General features: G+C 38.5%; 1 protein-coding gene across 3 annotated transcripts in view; it reads right to left on the bottom strand.

Annotated features, from left to right (window-relative positions):
- The window catches only part of LOC126859361 (neurotrimin-like), a 151665-nt gene that overhangs the window by 19590 nt on the left and 109696 nt on the right, over nucleotides 1–22379 (bottom strand). For all 3 annotated transcript variants that reach the window (XM_050610586.1, XM_050610584.1, XM_050610585.1), the window contains exons 3-4: nucleotides 20403–20610; nucleotides 10–168 (exon numbers count right to left, since the gene is read on the bottom strand). In XM_050610586.1, coding sequence (XP_050466543.1) covers nucleotides 10–168; nucleotides 20403–20610 — 367 coding nt within the window. The remainder of the gene's footprint in view (nucleotides 1–9; nucleotides 169–20402; nucleotides 20611–22379) is intronic.

Raw genomic sequence — 22379 nt, 5'->3', positions numbered from 1 at the left:
AAAACCAACCTTCCTCCCCGTTCCCGAGCTGAATTTGCTGACCGTCCTCGCGTCGCCAGGTGATGTTAGGCGCCGGAGAGCCGGTGGCGGCGCAACGCAGGGTCACGTTTCGCCCCTCCATCACCACCATATCCGTGCTGGTATCGTAGTCGAGGATGTCGGGCGGCACTGTCGACAGAAAAGTACGATCGTTAGAATACTGCATTGATAAACATAAACTGGGTGTAAAAATGTAAAGAGTATTTTGAGAGAAATCGAGGAGAAATATCTCGCCGCGCTTTTTATATTGTATTTTTGGATTGTTTATTTTTCATATAATGGTATAAAATTATCTCAAACAGAATAGCAATAGTAGTTATGCAATTTTGTAAAATTGTTTTTTTGCGAAAAGCTATTCATTTCAAAAATAATACCAGCGATTCAATACAACGTTAGGTAGAAAAGTACATTAAATCAGGGAAAACCGCGAAATTGGATCATCGCTATATTTGTCTTTAATCCTCCTAATGGAGACGTATCTCTCAACGTATAAGGATCATGCGATATTTAATAAGAACGCTTACAGCCGGTATCTGGCTAAAAATTAGGCGGGTATCGTTAAGGAAACGTACGCAGGAAATAATAAATCCAATCTTCCTTTACCGATGCAATTCCTGAGTACAAACTCTCTTGTCGTAACATTTAATACACAACAATAGCCGTCATAAGTTACCTCTCGCAGGCAGTAAGGGTGGACAAGTATATCTGCTCGTTCATAAATCAGCCGGCGTGGATTAGTAGTTCTCTGCATGCGCCGAGAGGGTAGAAACAGCGAATGGCACGTGCATACGCGACGCATGCAGGCTGCACGTAATAAAGTAGAGAATGATAACGACTCATCCGCGTCATCTCCGGCGGAAGCGAACTCGCGCGACGCGCACCCTACCTACCCTGAATGTCTGCATGGTCGGATCTTCATACAACCGGGCATTAAAGAGGGCTGTATCCGAAGGATACATTTCGGATCTCGTACGATTTCCTGAGATTCAAGGAACAACAATGCCGCGAGCTGCGCGGACTTTAGGATAGCCTGGATACCACTCGAGAATACTTGGATACGGCTATTCGTTGTTTTACTTCTATTGCTCTACATACATACACACACACACACACACACACACACACACACACACACACACACACACACACACACATATATATATATATATATACACACACACACGCACGTAATTTTTGTTCTACATCGCTCTTATTAAAAATTTTAGAATCCACATATGTTCGCGAGATTGTTTTTCAAATTCAATTGAATGCAGCTGCGATTATTATAATCCTCCGCGTTACTTCGTCCTTTGGTTCTCGTATAAAACAATGACCTTACGATCGTGATTCGGAAAGAATGTCAGCGCGCGATACGCGCGTGCGGCTCCCACCGCGCTCGTTACGGATATCATAATTCGAGCGTGGCCTGGTTATCCCGCGGCCAAGCGTTTCCATTTGGCTACTCCCGTTAAAGTCGACCCGAGCTCTCCTCCTTTATTTTCTCTTTCTCTGTCCGTCTCCCTCACTCTCTCATGCTTACTTTTCTTCTCTCTCTCTCTTCTCCCAGGGCATTGAACAAACGCGTCCCTCGCGAGTAATGTCTTACTAGATTCGCCTCGACACGAGAATCGGGGCCAGAAGGCTGCATCGGTTACCGAAGGGAGGAGCAGGACGAGGTTGACGGGGTCGATTTTATTCCGCCCTACGGCCGGAACTCGATTTGCGGTTGAGTGCCCGTATGGGTGATGCTGAATTGGCGGGTCAAAGCTACGTAGAGTCTCCACCCGCCATCGGGAGGACCCGCTCCTCTTCCGCTCATCCTATCGTCTGCACTGCCCAACATTTGTTCGTTCCTTCATTTGATCCTACGCATCTATTTGGAGGAATTTTGGTACCAATGCAACTCGTGCAACCGATGTGTCCCATATCACAAGGAGCGTAATTTTATCAATATTATGATAACAATAATGTATGTATATTATATTAACGTACATATATACATACTCGTATCATATACATTTTATTAAAAAAAAATAAAAACCTGATTGTGAAAACACTTCTGATATAATGTATGCTAATAATTAGTAAACATTAAGAAATAAATAAATATTATATAATATTCATAATAATAATACATTATTATTAATGAAACGCATTATATGGAATCGTAAAGATTTAACATAAGATGGTATTCACGAAAAATTTTAAAATATTATTTAAATCTTCCTTTCAACGCACAAAATTAATTAATTCATTTTAAGTTTCTCTAACTGACAATGAGACTTACAGACAATCCAGTGATTTATATCATCCGATTTCTCAAGTCGATGTATTCAGTGAAAACTTTACAACAAATTGGGCGCTACCGCGGTTGCAATCCGCTTTTACTCCTCCATTCCATCTACTGCTCTACTGTTTTGTAACCCCCACAGACGCTAAACTACAAAACAAAACTCAGCACAATCGCTCATGCGGCTGCTACCGTTTACCACCACATCAATCTGAACCCAAATCTTACTTCCTGCACTTAACAGTATAAAGCATTATTTCAATACCTACGCGAATTCAGCTAGTTTTTGTCTTCGCGTTTACGTTACGGCAGCTCTTCTACGGAAAAACATATACAAACGGTTAATGAATTATGAAAAGTTTCTCTTGAAAAAATTATCGCGAGAGAGGTTTTTATGACAGTTACATGATTACACGTAGCAATAATGGATAGATATTTTTATAAAATATAGCGATTCGTTCGCGCCAATCAAGATTACATTACTGATTAATACAGTGATGAGACCGGCTCAGTTTCTCTGTGATTTCATATATTCGTTTTACGGCATGTCTACCATCTATCTCGCGCATTGCACACATACACGCGCAACGCAGCAGCAGACACGACGATAAGCCGTCCCGCTCGGCATCCGTCATCCCCGCATCAATCCAGATTTGGTGCATCGCTTCTATTACTGTGACATCTCGCCGACTCCTGGCTTATATGCATATGCCAGAATATAAAACAATTTTAATATGAAATACGAAACTTTTAATATGAAATACGAAACTTAACGATCTTTCGCTTTGTTCCAAGCGGACAATTATTTGACGTGGATTGCCAGTGATAATAGTGTTTTTGACAATACGCACATTCTCTCTCAAGCAGGACGTTACAGGATTATTATAATCTGCTGATGAAAGGCGTAGAGAATGTGCCGCTGACATCCGCGCGACTCTGCATATAGCGTTATCTTGTGTAACAATAACCATATGCAAATAGGTCTTCATTTATTATAGTGTTGCTAAACACCATTCGGAATTGATATACGTCTGCGATATGTTCCTACTACACCGCACAGTTTATTCACATTGTTCCGCATGGTCTGCGTCTGGTTATGATATCGTTCTACGGGTTGCGGCGAATTCTATATATTAAAGCAAACCCCGCTATATCGCGTATCAACCTCAATCCGCCTCGCCCATTCCGTTTACAATCTTCTCTCGACGGTTCGGAGTCCTAGAAACTCACCACTCCTCAACGTGACTATGCACTTCGTTTCATCTAACGTTGTTTCTACAACTCTGAGGTTACTAGACGGAATGATCCCGGTCAATTTTAGATAACAGCGGCTTTCCTTAAATCCCTTCTACATTTGCTAATGTTTTACATTACCGCAATATACGTTCAACGTTTTCTACAGTTATTATCAAAATTGTCTTTTAAATACAAAATAATTCAAAGTAAAATGTATGTCTCGTTAAAGAGATTTAAGAATTTTTCCACTGAAATATCTCTGTGTAATGTCTTCCATTTTAGCTATCGTTTTTCGTTTATCCGATACTATAAGCAGAGTACTAGCGAAATCTCTCTCTCTCTCTCTCTCTCCCCCCCTTCTCTCTCGCTAAATGACAGCAATCAGACGTTCCGTCGCGTTCTATGCTTTTTGTGGCACAAACCGTCCTTTCTTTTCTCGAGCAACCCTGGCGCAAAAATCCTCGAGCGAGGTAGACTTGTATCAGGTATCAATCCAACTCTATCTCGTCCTATCCTATCCCGTAACAATCTCCGCCACTCGAGATTCTCTTGGTCTCACCCCTGACCAATGCGCACTCATTTCGTGGGACGTCGTTTCTGCCAACGGTGCAACTGACGTTGAGTAGCGCCGGTTCGGGTTTAAAAAGTGCGGTGCATCGGACAAGCGCCGCAAGCCGAGCGTGGCTTAATTTCGATGCGTAAATCGAAACGGTCAGCGCGGCAAGGTAAAAGGGGGACGAGACGAGCGAGCGAGCGGGGATTGCCTCACGTCGAAACACGACAAGCCACGTAGCGAAGTTGGGAATTCGTTCCGGGCTCGAAAACGACGTTGTAACGAGCGCCGCCTGCAGGGGCTATCGAAGGTGGGTCTTGGTAAATCAGCTGGGAAATAAACTCACCAACGGGAGGGGGAGAAACGTTTGGCGGATTTATTTCTGAATCCGCCTGGTTAATCCAGAAATACGCGAACGCGATCCAAGTTTCTAGCTCCTCGCGTCTCGTCATAAACGAAACGTCAAAATGTTTTCGCCGTTAAATGAATTAACTTTAACTCGGTACTTCTATATTTCTACAAAGTTCAAAGTAGATTCTCAACTTAATTCTTTTTCCTTTTTTTTTTTTTTTCTTTTTACAATATATGACTATAAAGCGAATATAAAGGAATATAAGTTTAGTTTTCATTTACGCAACATTCCTTCCCAACGTTACCTTCTCGAAGAAGGAAAAAAGCGCGATGTATCCGATGACGCACAAAAGGTATATGGTATATTTTTATCGCGCGCGCGAATCGCCGTTTCCGTGACATACACATAGATTCAGCGAGAGGAAGTTCTTAACGGAACTAAGCTGCACGAAAGAGCAGTATCGGCGATGCACTTTATCACAGATAAAATATGCAGCTTACAACTTTGCTGCCGCCGACGAATCGAAGCGCCCACAGGGAGATATGTAGCGCGATTGCCAGAAGAGATTGGTTCGCAGAATTCGCTAACAGTAACCCAATATTGGGCCTCGCCAAACAGCTGCTTTCCTGCTGAATTCGTATTTATAACGTATTTAAACAAAAACGATATCTGACGAGGTATTGATTGAGTTAATCGTCGATGATATTCCTGCTCCGACAAAGCTTTTGAAAAAACATATAATAACGCTGAACAAAAAGCGTGAATTTCTTTGTATTTTTTGTACATTCAAACTATTATATTTCACCAATGTATACATATACAAAATGCAATATCAATAATTTAATTACTAATCTGTTCATATAGAATCAAAAAGTTAATTAATTTTATCGAAATTATTGGCTCGCGCCAAATTAATTCCTCTCTTTATACAAAAAAAAAAAAAAAAAAATAAATTTGCGCGCCGCGCGCCCACGTGATTTCGCAGCGTTAAATGTTACCGTTCAATGAATGTCCGGCATACTTTATGTAGCGCGTGTTCACGGATTACCCAATTAGGGAACGTGAACGCCGCTCGTTCGAAAAATATTGAAACTACGTCGACGCGACGCGCGAGAGAGACAGAAGAATAGCAAATCACTCTCACGTGCCGAGTAAAACCAATTGTATTTGCAGTTAAATCGCCTAAGTTTATTTTCACAAAAGCAAATGCCCTGATTTCGCAAATGAATGATTAAAATGTAACTACCGCGCGAACGACCGCGTGTTCGTGCATCAATCGCGACCTCATCCTGTTTATCAGGCTGCCGAGAAACGCGTGCGATTAACACGTACCGCGCGCTCCGAGCTTGTGTTGCAGGAACAAAGAGGGTTTTATCGGATGCGGGGATTTTGTTTGAACCGGTTTTCCATGGTGCCCCGGAAGATATCCGCGCGCGGGCTCACGAGCTCGTGGACGCGCGCTCCGAATAATACGGGCTTTATGCGAAATGTCATGAGGGGGAGAGACACGCACACATATATATATATATATATATATATTTGCTTCATTATAATGAGTATTAATGGTAGCTTTAATGGCAATACAGTAAATGCGGAGTTGCAAATAAGTACCTAAGCGCATTAATCACGTCACGCAATTGTGTTTGTTAAACAGAATTGTGATTTGGGGAGAAAGAAGGGGGAGGGGGGTCATTTGTAATATATGTTCAATAGGGTAAAACAACTATGCCTTCTTTGTAGGCGAAAACTATTCATGAACGGAGGTTTGCAAGCGCACACCGGCACACATAAGTTATACAGATTAAATATAATTAACATATTCTCTCTCTCTCTCTCTCTCTCTCACTCTCTCTCGCTTAACGATTAGGTATACAGTTGCCCGGAAAATACGATATGCACCATTCTATATATATTTACAATATAATGATACGATAATGGATAACGAATATTGCTTCTAATTTCAGAGACGAATAATATAACTAATACTTGCAAAATTTTTAAACATTTTTGCCTAGCTTGCACAGATTTAAATAGCTTTTAATATTTTTTTCAATTATAGATTTTACTTTATTTTTTTTTTTTTGTTTTTAAGAAACAGAAATAATGATATTATAATTGAATTGAACATTAACATGAAATAAAAACGAGAGGAATTCCATATCGAAAATTGTTCTCTCGTTCTAATAGATTCGCGATTTAAATCTGATATTGATATTAGTCAACGTCTGCTTTCTGCGCGACACAGTAAAATCGCTGGAACAACTACTATTCTTGGTCGCAATAAAGCACAGACGACGTCAATACAAATCTACTGCGATAATCGAGCACTCATTGTGCGCTCGTGCAAGTAAGTGTACGCGGGTATCGCTCAGTTAAATCGCATATTCGTGATACAAAGAGTGTTATGGCTGGCGTAGCTTCGGTTGCAATTTCGCGAGCCAGCAACGCACGTGGTATATAACTGACAACTCGGTTAGGAAATACGCGAATGATTGAGCCACGAAATTGTTGATGCTGAATTAGCGTATTGATTGCGTAAAAAAGATTATTCGCGTTGATACAGAAAGGCAATTGAAGTGATATTGATAAACCATCAAGGGATTTAAAATATCATAGATGTGTTAGTGTTTGCAGTAATTATGATGGCGTATAAAAAGGCTTCACTTTTTCATAAAATCGTTGAATTTACGAAAAGGATATTCATAATATAAATATACATATGTATATTAAAATTATTTTGTTTTTAAATATATATATTTTTACGTAAACTGATCTGGAAAAAATATATGTATTGTTTGGCAACAAAAATGATTTTGTAACTAAAAAATTTTATTATTAAATAATAGTTGTACATATCCTATCACTTTTATTGTTTCGAGTATACAATTCAATATTGTATTTATACGAGAAAGAAATAAAATAATGAATTTTAAGTTGAAAATAACTATTATTTTATTTTCTTTATCTCGCATAAATCCCATATATATATATATATTAAATTGTGTACTCAAAACAATAACGTCATAAAAATTATATGATACGTATAATAACTAGTATTTGTAATAGTCATTTTTGCCAAATGATACATATATTTTTTTGCAAATAAGTATATGTGAATATAACATATATGTAAAAACAAAGTAATTCTGATTGTTTTCTTTATCGTATGTCCATTAAAAGCATTTTGTTCGTACACCCAACATATATATTATATATTTGCAAGAGAAAGTACGTATAAATATAAATTTCATATTTGCACAATTTATTTTAATCAAAGCTACATGATTGTCGATATTGTCAATCGCATTTTAATAAATAATTTATGGATAATTCATCGAGCGAATTGCGCATAATATAAAAATTTCATTTTTATGGTAATATATATGGTTTCGGCGAATGATAAACGTCCTACGTAAACGTGCTATTGATAAAGTACTACGCTTATCATACGCCAGACAGCTATTCTTCGCGCCCGACAATCAATGTGCTTATTTTATAGCGGTGTTCCATGCCTTATCCGGTGTGCCCTACAAATTGAAAAAAAAAAAAAACACGTGATCAATATTTAAGCAGGTTTGCACAATTAGTGAAGAGAGAGAGAGAGCGTAGGAGCGGCTGCGCGAGGCGAATCGAAGAATCACGAGAAGTTATCGATCAAGTTCGCTCCGCTCACATTTTTTTCCGATATAATGCTATCCGCAACACGAACGGACACAGACTGCCATCAGCTGATCGCGAGCTAATGCGTAGCTATTCTCACTCGTTAGCACGTGCGGACATGCAACGATTCGCGTGCCGTTCGGGCGCCTCGCAGTCTGATCGAGGCCTTTCTACTGCAAGTGGAAACATAACGCCCCGCTCTCGGTACAGCTCTCGTTCGCGCACGACGTCGGCGAATAATTGGGTCGAATGGAAATAAGAAGAATTACGTGTATATAGCGGGGAATTTAATTAAAGAAAGCAACTCCGAGGGAAAATATTTTAATCGCAAGATCCTACTAATAATCCTCCGGGATAAAATATAAAACTGTGAGTTTTGTAATGTGAAAGCAATATAATGCAAAATTATTTAAATGCGAGAGGAAGAGTTGATTAAAATTAAAAACAATTGTTTGACGCAAGATATATATACACACACAGACACACACAATATTTTATAAAAAAATCGAGAAATTATTTCCAAAAATTCTCTCACTATTTATCTCAGTATTTTACTTTTATTGATGCATTTGCAAAACAAACATGTACGACCATCGAAAGAGTAACCTCACGCGACGGCGGGTTGTCAGTTAATTAGCACGTGCAAGCTTGCCGCGGTTCCCTGAATAATTCATGGCACGTTGCATTTCATTCGTAGAACACCAAGTTAATCTTCAACAATCACACAGATACACACATTCACATATTTCATGTTTGCCAATAAATAGTATGTATCGTATTATATTTTACGATAAACATATATTATCAAATGATAAATGGAAACGCTTTCTTTGGAAATTCTGGCACATCGCTCCTTATTAAATACGAAGTATCTAAGATGACCAATTGCGGTATTCTGGTCTCTCCGCAGAATCGACGAAATGTTTGCGATTTGAATCACGACTATAATTTATGCACATACGTCCGATTGTCGCATCGATAAATGTGTGGACATTAATGAGCTTATCTTATTAGCGCTTCGGTACTAGGATTAGGAACGTTATCGAATCGATAGTGTATATCGATTCTGTCACATTGCATACGCTTTGTGCTTACGAAATGAAAATAGACGATTGTACGATGATAAAATATTTCTCACGGCAGTAATTCAGCGATCATGAACGTACGATTACGGTCGACTAAATTATTAAATCATTTCTGGCATCATTATAGATCAGATTTCCATGTAATAATTGATAAGACTCGAATACAGAGAGAATGTATTAATTCCAATGAAGAATTTACACATCAAAGCTCTTATTGCTCTTCTTATCACTAAAGCTTCTTATCACTAAAGCTTCCGGGGAGCATATATTAGTGTTTCAATAAATTTTAAAATAAAAAAAATATCTATTTAAATATATAAAATTACATATATATATATATATATATATATATATATATATATAATTTATATAGACTTTTTGGCAAACAATTCGATTTTTTAATAAATAATTTTATATGGGTAAACGTATTTTATAAAACGCAATAAAGATAATAATGACTATAAAAAGTCAAATTATGATTATATCATAACTATCATAAACACGAAAGTACCAAGAAATATATACTCCGAAACAAAGGTATCGGTTTGTACGATATCTTTTGTCGGGTATCGCTCACGCCATGAATTCACACGGAATCCAGACGGGAAATAAAAATAGATGTATCAATTCTTCATAGCTCTGACATTTATAGTTTTCAACGCTTTTCGCGAGATTTATCGAGGTAAAGAAATTTGCACGGATAATTTTCTGGCCGGGCGTTGATGCAAACGCGGAAATTCTTTCAAATGGAAATAACGTAGTGTGCTGTATTACACATTTCGGGCCGCGAATTGTTCTTTCGCTTAATCTTTAGTTGCCTTTAGTTTTAAAACGACACGATGTGACCAAATGAAATATGGTATTATAAAGATTAAGCAATCCGCATACTTGATATTGTTATCGACATCTTGCTTAAAAATCAGCCATAATAAATCGTACAAAATGTATACGTATTTATTAAAAATTATCGAATAAATTATACGTGACCGTAATATCAGTATACATATAACTGCACGAAAAATGTAATTTATATACGTCATATTAATTTGATCATATTAGAAGTTATTTCCACTTGACAAAATTCTACATCGTCGAAATTATTCGTTATCTATTACGATAGATAGTCACAGAATTATGTTTTGCAGAATCAAATGTTTTTTTTTTTTTTTTATGGAATAAAATTTTTTGTTTCATATAAAGCAAGCTGACGAGATACCGCTTAAAATTAAATTTAAAAAAATTTTTACATTGGAAACAGAATAATAGTTTCGAAATATTATATGCATTCCATAGATACATACCAACATCATCGTTGGTCACAAGAAAAAGTTCGCCGGGAAACATCGGTAGCGTGGGACAAGCGAAACGTTCCATTATGTATTTGTTGGTACCACTTCTCAGCGGTGTTGCTAGATAACGAGACGAGTGCTTCTCTTCCTCTCTTTCCTCCCTGTCTCCCGTTGCCTATCTATCTGCTTGTACCGTGACGAGATCCGGACAATTCTACTCGGCGGGAGATACTCGTCGTCACGGTCCGTTGCCATCTTGTTATCTGCCAGAGGCCACGCGAAAAAAGTAACGGGCGAGCGTCGGGGTGAGCGGGAAGGGAGAGGAGGGGAGGGGGGGAGGGGAGGAAGGGGCGAGGAAGAAAATCGGAGAGACGCGCAGTGGATAAAGAATGAAGATAAAAGTGTGTGTCTGTCCCCGGTATCGTTGTTGCAGAGCGGACGGAAACGCCGGAAAGTTCGGCCGAGAGGCGCACCGTAGTTCGCTGGAACAATAGATCACTTTGCCAGGACACACGATCCGCACAGGACAATCCAGGTCCCTAATCGAAATCAGTCGGTTTCGGGCGACCGCGAGAGGAGGCGATGGCGCGCGTTCGTTGCGCGCGACAGAGGATTTATTTACTCGGTACATAAAGCGGTTCAAATGGCACTGGCAGGTATCGCCGTATCAAATTGCTATCGGCCATAAAAAAAAAAAAAAGGCATATGATGACCCGACCTTCGTCTCGTTCGTCTCGCTCGTGTCGCTTACTCGCGAAAGTCCCTACTCGCGATACTAGATTTAGACGAGTACTTTGTTAGATTTTATGATTGCTCTCTCTTTTTTTTGGGGGGGAAAAGTTATTTCAGTTTACGAGAACGTTGTATGAGAATATTTCTACAAATATTTCGCGCAATATGTAAAAGCGTGGACGGGGGGAGGGGGGGAAGGGAAGGGGGTTGTTATCTTTTTTTTTAGATTACACTCTATATTTATATTTAGTGGCTCTTAAACGATATGCGTCTGCGTGAAATATGAGAGACTGAAACTTCTATTTTTGTTTTAAACTATTTTATACGAAATATTCAGCGCAGGGAGAATATATGCTTCAGTAGTTTTTCGACGTTTTGCGATGTGCAGAAGAAAAATCTATTTTTTATCTCTCTCTCTCTCTCTCTCTCTCTCTCTCGTTCTCTATTTCTTTTCTCTCCCTCTTTATCTGTTTTCTAACTCTTCTTTACTCAAAGCAAGTTCGTTGCACCGGTCAAGCAGATGCAAAAGAGTGGAGCTTTTCCATAGTTAATACAGACACTAACTACATTCGCATGCCTCCGTAGTCGTTTTGAATTATGTATATGCGCTCATGTAAATATACAAGTGGAATATAGTTTAAATTGATAGCGCTTAAGCAGAGCGTTAAATTTAACACGACTTTTGTATTCATTCGTATTTCATCATCGTATCACAATGCACTTTCTTAATGCACACATCTCGAGCGCTACGCTGGCACTCGTTTTCGCAATTTCGCGGTCACATTATCCCGCGGCCGCGAAAGCCTGGCGGTGCTTGCATAATATACAATAAAAACGGACGCCAAGCTTGCAACGCCATTGTCGCGAAACCCTTTGAGACGTTAAGGCCGCCGTATGTTACATTTCGGAACGGATAGTTGTCGTGAGGTCTGAGCAAAAAAATTCTCCGGCTACTTTTTCCGAAAGCTTTCAGTTTTTCGAAAGTAAAGCTGCAGGAAAAAACACGAATAAAAGCTAATAACAGAAACTATTCATATAACATGCATTATCGCTCGTGAAACTGTAAATATTTGACGTATTTATCATAAATGTACATCGTATTATAATAAATTGTATCTAGTATGTTATAAATATTGCGTATCTAGAAAGAACCATATTTGCCAAACATTATGCGAGAGATGTTATCCTTTTTCTTCATTGAGTGAAAGAAAAGGACAATCTAATTCGGCCATGCGGTTTATGCACTCGGGATGCAAATGGAGAACGTGTCAGAGAAGAGAGAAAATAGCAGTGTACTGAATTTGAAATATCACTTTGCATAGTTGCGTATGCTTGCGAAATATTATCGCGCTCAAACTAATATTTATCCAGTTCTGATTCGTATTATTAACTTCGCGATTTTCAATTCATTGCCTATAATTGCATCCACGATACGATACGAAAAAAATCTTTAATACAGAATAACGAATATACTCGCGTATGTTACAAAAAAAATTTGCAAAAATAATTCCCATTATAAACGCACCAGTTTTCAGCAAACAATTAAGTTTTATATATTTTTTTTTTTTTAAATAATATATAAAACTTCAATGATAATCCATAAAGAATATACGCACGATATTGTCATCGGAAAACTTTTAATATCACGAAACGTACTCAATTTAAGGCATAGAAGAGCCTATTCAATGCGCAACAGTTTTGCGGCATAATCTACAGCAAAGTATTGCGGATTGATCGTTTGAAAGTTGCAAATATTGCGCCTAAATCACGTCGTAAATTCGCCGTAAACCCTACACTTGAGGCCTTTTAGCGCAATGAGAGGGAAGAAGAGAAAAAAAGGACAAAAAAAAAAAAGAGGGAGAGAGAAAGACAGAGCTACTATCCGCAGCGCGTGATGGGTTTGCCATGCAAAGTAACGATCTTATTCTTCGTTTATTTCCAGTACCGACAAAGTCTATCGCGGAACATTTCTATGCCTCGAGCTTCTATTGAATTCCCTGTGACGTGAATCATGATTGAGCAAATCTCTGCGGATAATAGACATTCATCTTCCATTCTGACTGTTCTAATAGATTTGAAATTTTTTTATTCGATTTGACTTTTTCAAAAATTTCTCTACGTTAGCATCTATTAAAATAAAAGCAATTAAATATTTAATTTCTTAATAAAAAAAAATTGGGACTATGTAAACTGCAAGAGAGAAAATTTATTCAAGAAATATCTGATAGAGATTATTTACAATTGATAATGAGCATTAATTGTCTTCCTCTAATTGTTCATATTCTTCAGCATTTTCTGAACAAATAATTCTGCACGTTTTAATAAGCGCAGAATATCGCGTCATAAATCCGTCGAGACTGCGATAGTCGAAATTTCTTCGCAAAGTGAAGAACAGATGTTTATCTTTCAGAAAGTAGTTTTTCTCTCTCTCTCTCTCTCACACATACACAAAGAAAAAGAGAGAGAGAGAGAGAAAGGTAATGCTCTTCTTCATTTATTTAGGTCGACGCTCCTTCTAATTTGTACAAATCTCTCTTTCTCTCCTTCTCTCTTTCAACTTCACGCATAAACTTCAGCTAACGATCGTACAATGCTAATCCTTCACAATATTTCTCTCGCGTTTGTTTTTTCTTTTTTTTTTTTTTTGGAAGGTAGAAGAATATTTCTCGTATAAATTATTTATGGGAAATTTGAAAATATATTCCATACCATTCGACGGACATTTATATCTCGATATCGGGAAAGTTGAAATTGGTCTCGTCATATGTACGAAATGAACATACATTGCGCCGTGTAGCGAGATATCAATGTAATTAATGAAATATTGACGTGAACGCGCGCGCGCGAGGCGCTACGAAGTTTCGATCAGCGCGGTGAGAACGATCTGGACGCCGCCGCCGCATCGATTGCGTATTTGTAATATTAAATGTTGTAATATTAAACGCGTACATATATCACGTGTACATCCTATCGGGGGATATTATTACGGAGAGACGATGCATGCGCGTGTATCGCGGGAATCGACTCGCCCCGCCACCATCGCGCGAGCGTTGGTTCCGCTTTGTGCTTTGCCCATGCGGATAAAGATGCCGGATAAAGGTATCGGGGAAACGGAAATGGACTTGCAAAGCGCGCTGCGAAAAGTTGCAAAACTTGTGCGGCGAAGTAGGCTACGCCGCCGCGAAGCCGAATTTCGAAGTATATCCTTTCACGTTTTGTACGACGTGAAAGACTTAAAAAAGCACGCACGAGTGCTCCGAAAATTGCGATCCGTATCCGGCTAGTCGAAAAACTGGCATCGCATGTATATCGCGCGGGCATGGTAAACTACGTACGGCTGAATTTCTTTTCGGATATATAGAGCACAAGTTTTAACTTTTCTCCCTTTACAGATGTATAAACTTTCTATGCATTTACGAAGTATTCGACAATATTCGTAATTTAATGTACATTGCATACTGATCAACCAGCTGTTCGTAAACAGTGTAAGAGAAATAATAAACGGAAATTATAACAGGTTAATTTATTTATATCGAGTAAATGGTCGAGAATGTATTACGAATATACGTTAAAGCTAAACACATGTACCATTATTTATTATATTTGCAAATGAACAGTGAGAAAGTTTTATGGAATAAAAGTTTTATGATATAAGAGTAACAGTAAAGGAGAAAGATTAATATGTACTTAATCGATTAAAAAATAATGTGCGGTAGGAATTGACAACACTTTATATTCCACATGAAGATGACAGTTTATATGGCGAATTTGAATTAGAGAAGATAGGTAGCCACTTCAATTAAATCAAAACTGCCACAGTTAATCGTAGTTTCTCACGGTCCGTCTAGATCCCTATGGATATCATGCATTATGTCCATATATCGGCGGCCAACATCAACGTGACGTGGACGTCCTGACAATGACCGTACCGGATGCCAGGCGATAGCCACGTGACAGCCTGTCATTTCGCTCGAAGGGACGAATAAAGCTTATTCCGAGCAATAAGCGAGCGATCTATCGTCGGTTTAATTGCACGATTTCTAAATAGAAGATCCACTGACATATAAAAAGAAGGACGTCTTCTCTCTTATATACAGAAGGAATAAAATTCTCACGCGCAGGCCCCATCGGGACGAAACTCGTCAGTGATTTACGAGCAACGCTCGTTGCTCGAATGCGATTCGGATAAAGCGATCGGTTTCTATATCAAGTCTCGATGGTATTTGTAGATTATATATACTTGGACTTCTTTATTTCATATAAAAATCTTAATAAAAGCAACGCTTTAATATGCAATTTGCAGTAAATATTTTGTCAAGTTTTTATTCTCGCAGACAATATCCGATGAACAAACCTTATATATCGACAAACTAATTATATAAACTTGGAAATTGCATTAAGGCGGAAAAGGAGGCAAAGACGTTTCCACATTATTCCGTGAATTACACGGAAATTCGAAATTTCATTAAAACAAGAGTGCATCGTCTCCTATCGGATCTTATAATAGGATGCCGTTAACGAAGATCAAGGTGTACTCTCAACAAATAAGAATCTCTCGATCTATTCTCTTTGTTTAATTCACTCATCTACTGATACCGTCCTTCTCCATCTAATTAGTATTCTCTCTTAGATCTTATAATTAGCTATGGGACTCAAAGAATTCTCAACAATGCAAAAGAAGATGTATTCTACGCGCAAGTTTTGCACAATTATTTCAGACGAAATATCAGTCGATATTATCGTAATATACATTTCTCTCTCTCTCTCTCTCTCTCTCTCTCTCTCTCTCTCTTTCATGTGTATACATCATCTGACATTTTCGACTGTGTATAACTCATGCGTCATTTACCTCCGCATATAGATGGCCCGTTATGGCTGCTCACATAATCAAAGATGCAGGGGAAGCCTAACAAATTTCACTGAAGCCCACGAGATCGTTTTCGACGCGCTATCGCGATAATTGCGGCTCGTCGACAAAGATCAGGCCCTAAAATGGGCATAAAACCACGCGAAAGGTCTTTCGCGTCCGCTTAATTTGCAAGGCATTAACCTTATTATTATGGCGGTAATACGGCTGCGAGTTTGCCGGGAACACAACGCGTGCGGGGGGTTGCACGCGAGCAATCTTTACAGCCCTTCTCGGAAATGAAAAGTCGTGTGGCCCCTCGACAGCGAGGCGCACGACACTCGTTCCTCATTTTTTTCTCCTTCATGAACCCGTGCTCCTCCTTCTTCCCTTCCTTCACTCAACACGCTTCCCCGTTTTCTGAGTTTCTCTCCTCGCCCTGACTGCATGTTAAGCGCTATTTTTACGGCAACGGGTGACATAGATTGCTTCATTCGTAACCATCAACGCGATGCAGTACTTCATAAGAGCCTTTGTCATTTCCTCTTTAACTGTCCGCCGCCTTCAGAGAACGTTTTATGTGAATACAAAATTTACAATTTCTATATATTATTTTTATTACATTTATTCCAGGATTAACTCGATATTTTAAGACTGTCTCTATTCCATTGCCATCAATGTCTATTAAAAATAATTATATCTTTGATGGAAGATAACATGACGTAGATTCGATATCCCAAAAAATTTTGTTCATGATATTACAAATAGAGACTAGATTGATTCGCGAGTTTCCCAATGAATGATACCACGCGTATCAGTGCGTGCTCGCACAGATGCGCACATACACAATACCATATGCGGCTATGTATGTTTATGTATATGTACGTACACACACACATGTATGTACCTACACGCGTGCATTAACGGGAACTTTGCCAGGATCCGATAATTGAGATTCGAAAAACATTTTCCGACGAGTCGCATTATATCAACGTACATAAAAGCCGAGAGAGCTCCATTATGCACGGTAAGACCATTCAACAGTTAATCAATTCATATTTGTGACAGATCAGTTACCAAATAATGTGATTTCATATTTTCCAATTGTAACATCATAAATTTATTATGTTATTATAAATAAGGAGAAATGTAATACAAGATAAAAATGTAATAGAGTAAATTTATAGACAGAGTACAGCCAGCATTTAAATATAATATAATTATGCAAAATTATATATCGATCTCTCATGTGTTCAAATTATATATATATATATAAAAACTATTTTCTATCTTTAAACATTAAATCTCTTCTAATTACGTAAAATTGAAAATCTCCTGTGTATTCACACTCAGAATACACTCTGACCATTTCCTTTCTCGTACACGAGAAAATTTCGCAAGTGTATGAGGTTTCCTCAGTTGACCTAAATAATAATTAATAAAGTCTTTTAATAAATTATGACATCAAAATAATTGAAATGAATAATTACAGCCTAATAAATAAAAAAATACATAAGAGATTTATCAAGAGATTTTCTTGCATTTGCATATTTTTAATGATGTCAAATTCTGATATCGCGATTAAGAGAGCCAATGTAGCTAATGTCACGAAATCATGTTAAAAACGTTCAAGAATAAAATAAATTTAAATATTACCTACTTGAGAGTGTTACATAATCATTCCTTGATTAAAAAAAAAAAAGACCGTGGAATAAAAAAAGATGAATAAGCTCGGTACATTTTCCGTTCGTGTCTCGTTGAACATAGTTCTCGCATAAGAGCGAGTTCCCGAAGGAGAGCCGGCTCCTACCCCCAAGTACGCCTTCGGCGGTCTACCTGCGGGCGGGCGAGTAGATTTCTTAAGCGGCGACCGCGACGACACGAGCGCTGTTAAAATAGAAAGCGCGACAGCACTGCATTTGCCGGAGACTTCTATGGGGCGAGTCGCGGAGAGGATGCGGAATGATCCCACGAGGGAGACGAGAAGTTCCGTAAGTAGTCCGGTCTCGGTTATACTCGGCGTTCCGACCGACCAGATCTGAATCTCGGAAAGAGGGTCAGGTCAGGTCGACGCGCGCGCGAGTAGCGGTGCGCCGCCGCCGGAGCGGGCCCTGGAGCGCGGGATTAGATTGCTACAGATGGGATGCGAAAGCCTGGCCGTATCTCGAGAATGCCAATTTGATTTCGGTACAAACGGCAGAGAAGACCGGGACGGAAGACCGTAAAGTATACAACAAACGCAACGAAGTCTACTGCATTGCAAGACCGGCAGAACCGAGAGCCGGCCGGGTCCTCGAGACTGGTTCCTTCGAGAGGGCATGTCAGAAACGTTCGCTACCTCTTGCTCGCGCACAGGTATCGCGGCGATACATATATAAATATTTAACAATAATTTTTGCCACCTATATATATGTTGCGAACATTGTTGCCTCGATGGTTTACTAAATCGATCCGGTTCGCGTCATTATCGTGTGCCATGAGTTCATTTGTTCGTCGTATCAGTTGACAGAGACGCAAGCAGATTTTACGGATGAATATCGAGGCCATTAAAGAAAGTATAACTCGCATTCTCGGAAATCTCAGAGGAAGAACCTTACTTTCGTCGACTTTGAAGCATGCGAAAAAGATTCGAGAAATAACGAGTTTTGAATCGCCCGTATCACCGATAAAAGAATTCTCAAGAAAAGAGCACAGATACTTCTTACTTCAACTACGATGTGCTTTGCTATAATATTATGTGATGTAATACGATTTTTTTTTCCGTTGTAAAATGCGCAATATTTTCCTACCTTGAGATATATGAATAAAATAATGAACAATAAATAACAATGAATGAGGACAATGAACAAAATAAATATTTATTATTATGTATACTTATTAATTATATACACGCATATTTCTGAGCAAAGAAAAATTCATTTATTACTCACAAAAATAATGAGCCTTTTAAGGCCTTCATAATGTTTTTTTTTTTTAGATAAATAAAAAATATAATAGAGAGTAATAAAATAATAAATAAAATAATAAAATAATAAATAATAAAATAATATAATAAATAATATAAATAAAAATAATATAATAAATAATAAACTCAATTTCCATTTCAAACAACAAATATACCTTGTTACATCATTCGATATTATAGCGGATGTCAAGTTTAATGCTCATAGTCGAAACATGCCAACTCGCGCGTACATCCTACACGATTGGTCACCTACACAATCGCAATCGCATATCTCCGACGCATCATCCTATTTCCGTACAATTACGAGTAACATTATCTATGGAAATTGCCACTTACCCGCGCACGATACAGTACGCGAGGATTAAACTCGGCGTATTCAAACCTTAATACGGACTTTAGTATAAATAGCGAACCGCGGTCTTCCTCTCTCGGCAATGGAATGGCAAATTTCGTCAGTAATATAAGTAGCATAACGAAAGGCGGAGAAAACTTTTCTCGCGGAGAAAGGGAGGAGTGGAGATGAGAGGAAAGCATCGCTTAAACGACGAATCAGAGAGAGAGAGAGAGAGAGAAAGCGCGAGAGAATTATGATATGAGGGAGCCATGAACGTGGGTAGAGGAGTCGCACGAAACGGAACTCGAAACGAAGTCTCTTTAACCGATGGAACCGATGAAAGCGGCGCTATTAGTATTCTACATAATCTACTTGCGAGTGCATTCGAGCAGGGATATACGACGCGGAAGCTTTGCAGTTCGCGAGTACTCGCGTAGTCTTCGAACTGCGGCAAGGGCCACTTTGTAAGTTGTACCAACCAACGGGCCGCGGACTAACTTACGTCGGTCGAAAGTTTTGCATTGGTTTGGCGGATTTGTGATTCTAGTGCCTTTACCTTTTCCACGACCTCCGCGTTATTCCATCGCATCGGATGTAATATCGCGGATACTCAACGGCGTACCGTTTCGCTATTAGCTTCTTGTAGTATTAATTGAATTTAATCTAATACCCGGATATACCTGACGCGAATATATAACAACGACGAGTTGATATCTAACTAGCGAGCGACTTTACTTCGAGAGCATTATTTCAATATAACGCTCATTTTACTTCTATTAAATACAGCTACGCACGACGTATATTAATAATGAATGGGAATATAATGATATATAAATGCGAGGAAATGATAAATTAGTTTTCACCTAAGCATAATGAAGCGTAATAACGAGGCGCGTAATGACTGCCGATATTCCATTCGAGAGAATTTATCTCTGTATGAAGCGCGACAACGCGATATAAATGAATCGGGATAATTACGGCCGATCCATTAACGAGAGAAATGGGACGTAGTTTTACTCACCGACCACCTCGAGATAACCGATCTGGCTCTTCATAGGATCCGTATTTATCTGACACATGTACCAGCCTCTGTCGGACTCTCGCACTTCCCGTATGTGAAGAAACCACGTTCGGTGGTCGCTATGAGAAACCCAGATCCTGTGGTTCTTCGTGATCACGTGGTTCGCTATTGTCAAAATAGTCTGTGTGTCGACACGCAGCCATGCCACCTAAAAAGCACGAAATAAATATTATACACGTCATTATCATATGTGCCGCGGAGACTACAGATAGATTAATCAATATTAAAATCTGCATTAATATTCGAATCGTTAATCGGATAGCCAATTCATGATCGTGAACCGATTATGTATGGTTACAACATATATATGGAATTGAAATAATTATTAGCTCGTCGTATACATTTATTATACTATTAAACTGTTGTTATACTTGCGTTATTCTCCCAAATGTGTTTCACCGTTCCATTATTATTTCAAATTTTATTTATTTTAAGTTTATTTTTATCATCTATCTAATTGTAAGCTAATGACACACACATAAATATGTTAAAATTATGATTAATTTCAAAACGCATCTAATTTTTATTGATATTTTTTCTAATAACATTATATAATAGAATTATAATTAATATTTCATTCAAAATAAAATTGTCGTACGTTACATAGCTTTATCAAAAAAATCTACATTACATCAAAATGACATCTTACATAGTTTGTATTCATAATATAATTATTTAAATAGTAGAATAATATACTTTTTTAATAAAAAATATATAGTTATGTATCAACAATAAATATTCGAGATATGCCTTCTCTTTAAAGGAAAAAAAGAAAAGACAAAAAATTCCTTTTTTGTCCTGCGAAATGTATGGCCGAGACCGACATTTTCACTTTAATTCATAAGTCTCCAGCCGACTTTTGTATTCCGGTTCAACGGACCAGCGATTCTTTTCCCGCCGTCTACGTTTCCCCAGCGTTCGCCTTCGGATTATTCCCCCTCGGTTTCCGGTCCGTCCATATCAATTATAATTTTTCACGGCGCGGTCGCTTCGCGAGAAAAATAAAATGCTGCGAGATCATCCGGAGAGACGGCCATTTCTGTTATTATATTATTCCAACAGTTTAATGTTCCTTTATTCGCGAGTTATTCCGCGTCTCATATAACGCAGTTCCCCGGACAATTGCCCCTGGTTTGTTGCACACTATTCACGCCAGGTAGTCGATCAAGTAATTTATTGTAATTTAGCGAGCGGATGTGTATCGAGCCATGATACGAAATCACGATGAATTAGATATGACATTAGGATAATTATATATGGATCGCAAACTTAATCCAAATTATAGCGATCCATGAAATTTTGAGAGACATAATGCAGATTTATACGTGCATAAATGTCGATTAAACGCGTGTCGCATGTTTATCATTAGATTTTTATTAAGCGTCCCGAGTATTGACACCCAAAAGTATATATATATATATATATTTATACATAATAATCGACAAGTTAATTAAGAAAAGTTTTGCGCATCGTCATTTCGAGCATCGCTCAGTGCGATTTTTATACAGAATAATATCCATGTACAAAGAATCGAAGGGTAAATGTTATTGACATTAAATAAATCGACCGAACATATTCTTAACATTTTTCTCCGCCACGTTACCGCATGTTTACTTCGTTCCTGCACGAGTGCTCCTCCCGAGCGTAACATTCGATTACGACGCGATCGGCACGTTTCCTTTGTAAAGCGAGCTTTGCGAGCTCGTGGGGAAAAAGAGAGACGGTCGCTTCCGGCGTTTCTTTAAAGTAATCATCTCCCTCGGCCGACGAAACGCGCGAGTCGAGCCCTCGGGGCGTTAAACGTCACCGGCACGTCATCCCAGAAATTATAACGTAAACGAGATATCCGGGAATAAATGTTTGCGCGCACTGAAATAGGCAATTCCATTATCCCGTTGCCTTTGAAGATGGGGATGC

This window comes from Cataglyphis hispanica, chromosome 3 (genome assembly GCF_021464435.1).
Source record: "Cataglyphis hispanica isolate Lineage 1 chromosome 3, ULB_Chis1_1.0, whole genome shotgun sequence".
Taxonomy (NCBI): domain Eukaryota; kingdom Metazoa; phylum Arthropoda; class Insecta; order Hymenoptera; family Formicidae; genus Cataglyphis; species Cataglyphis hispanica.
This window is presented reverse-complemented; position numbering and strand designations above follow the sequence as displayed.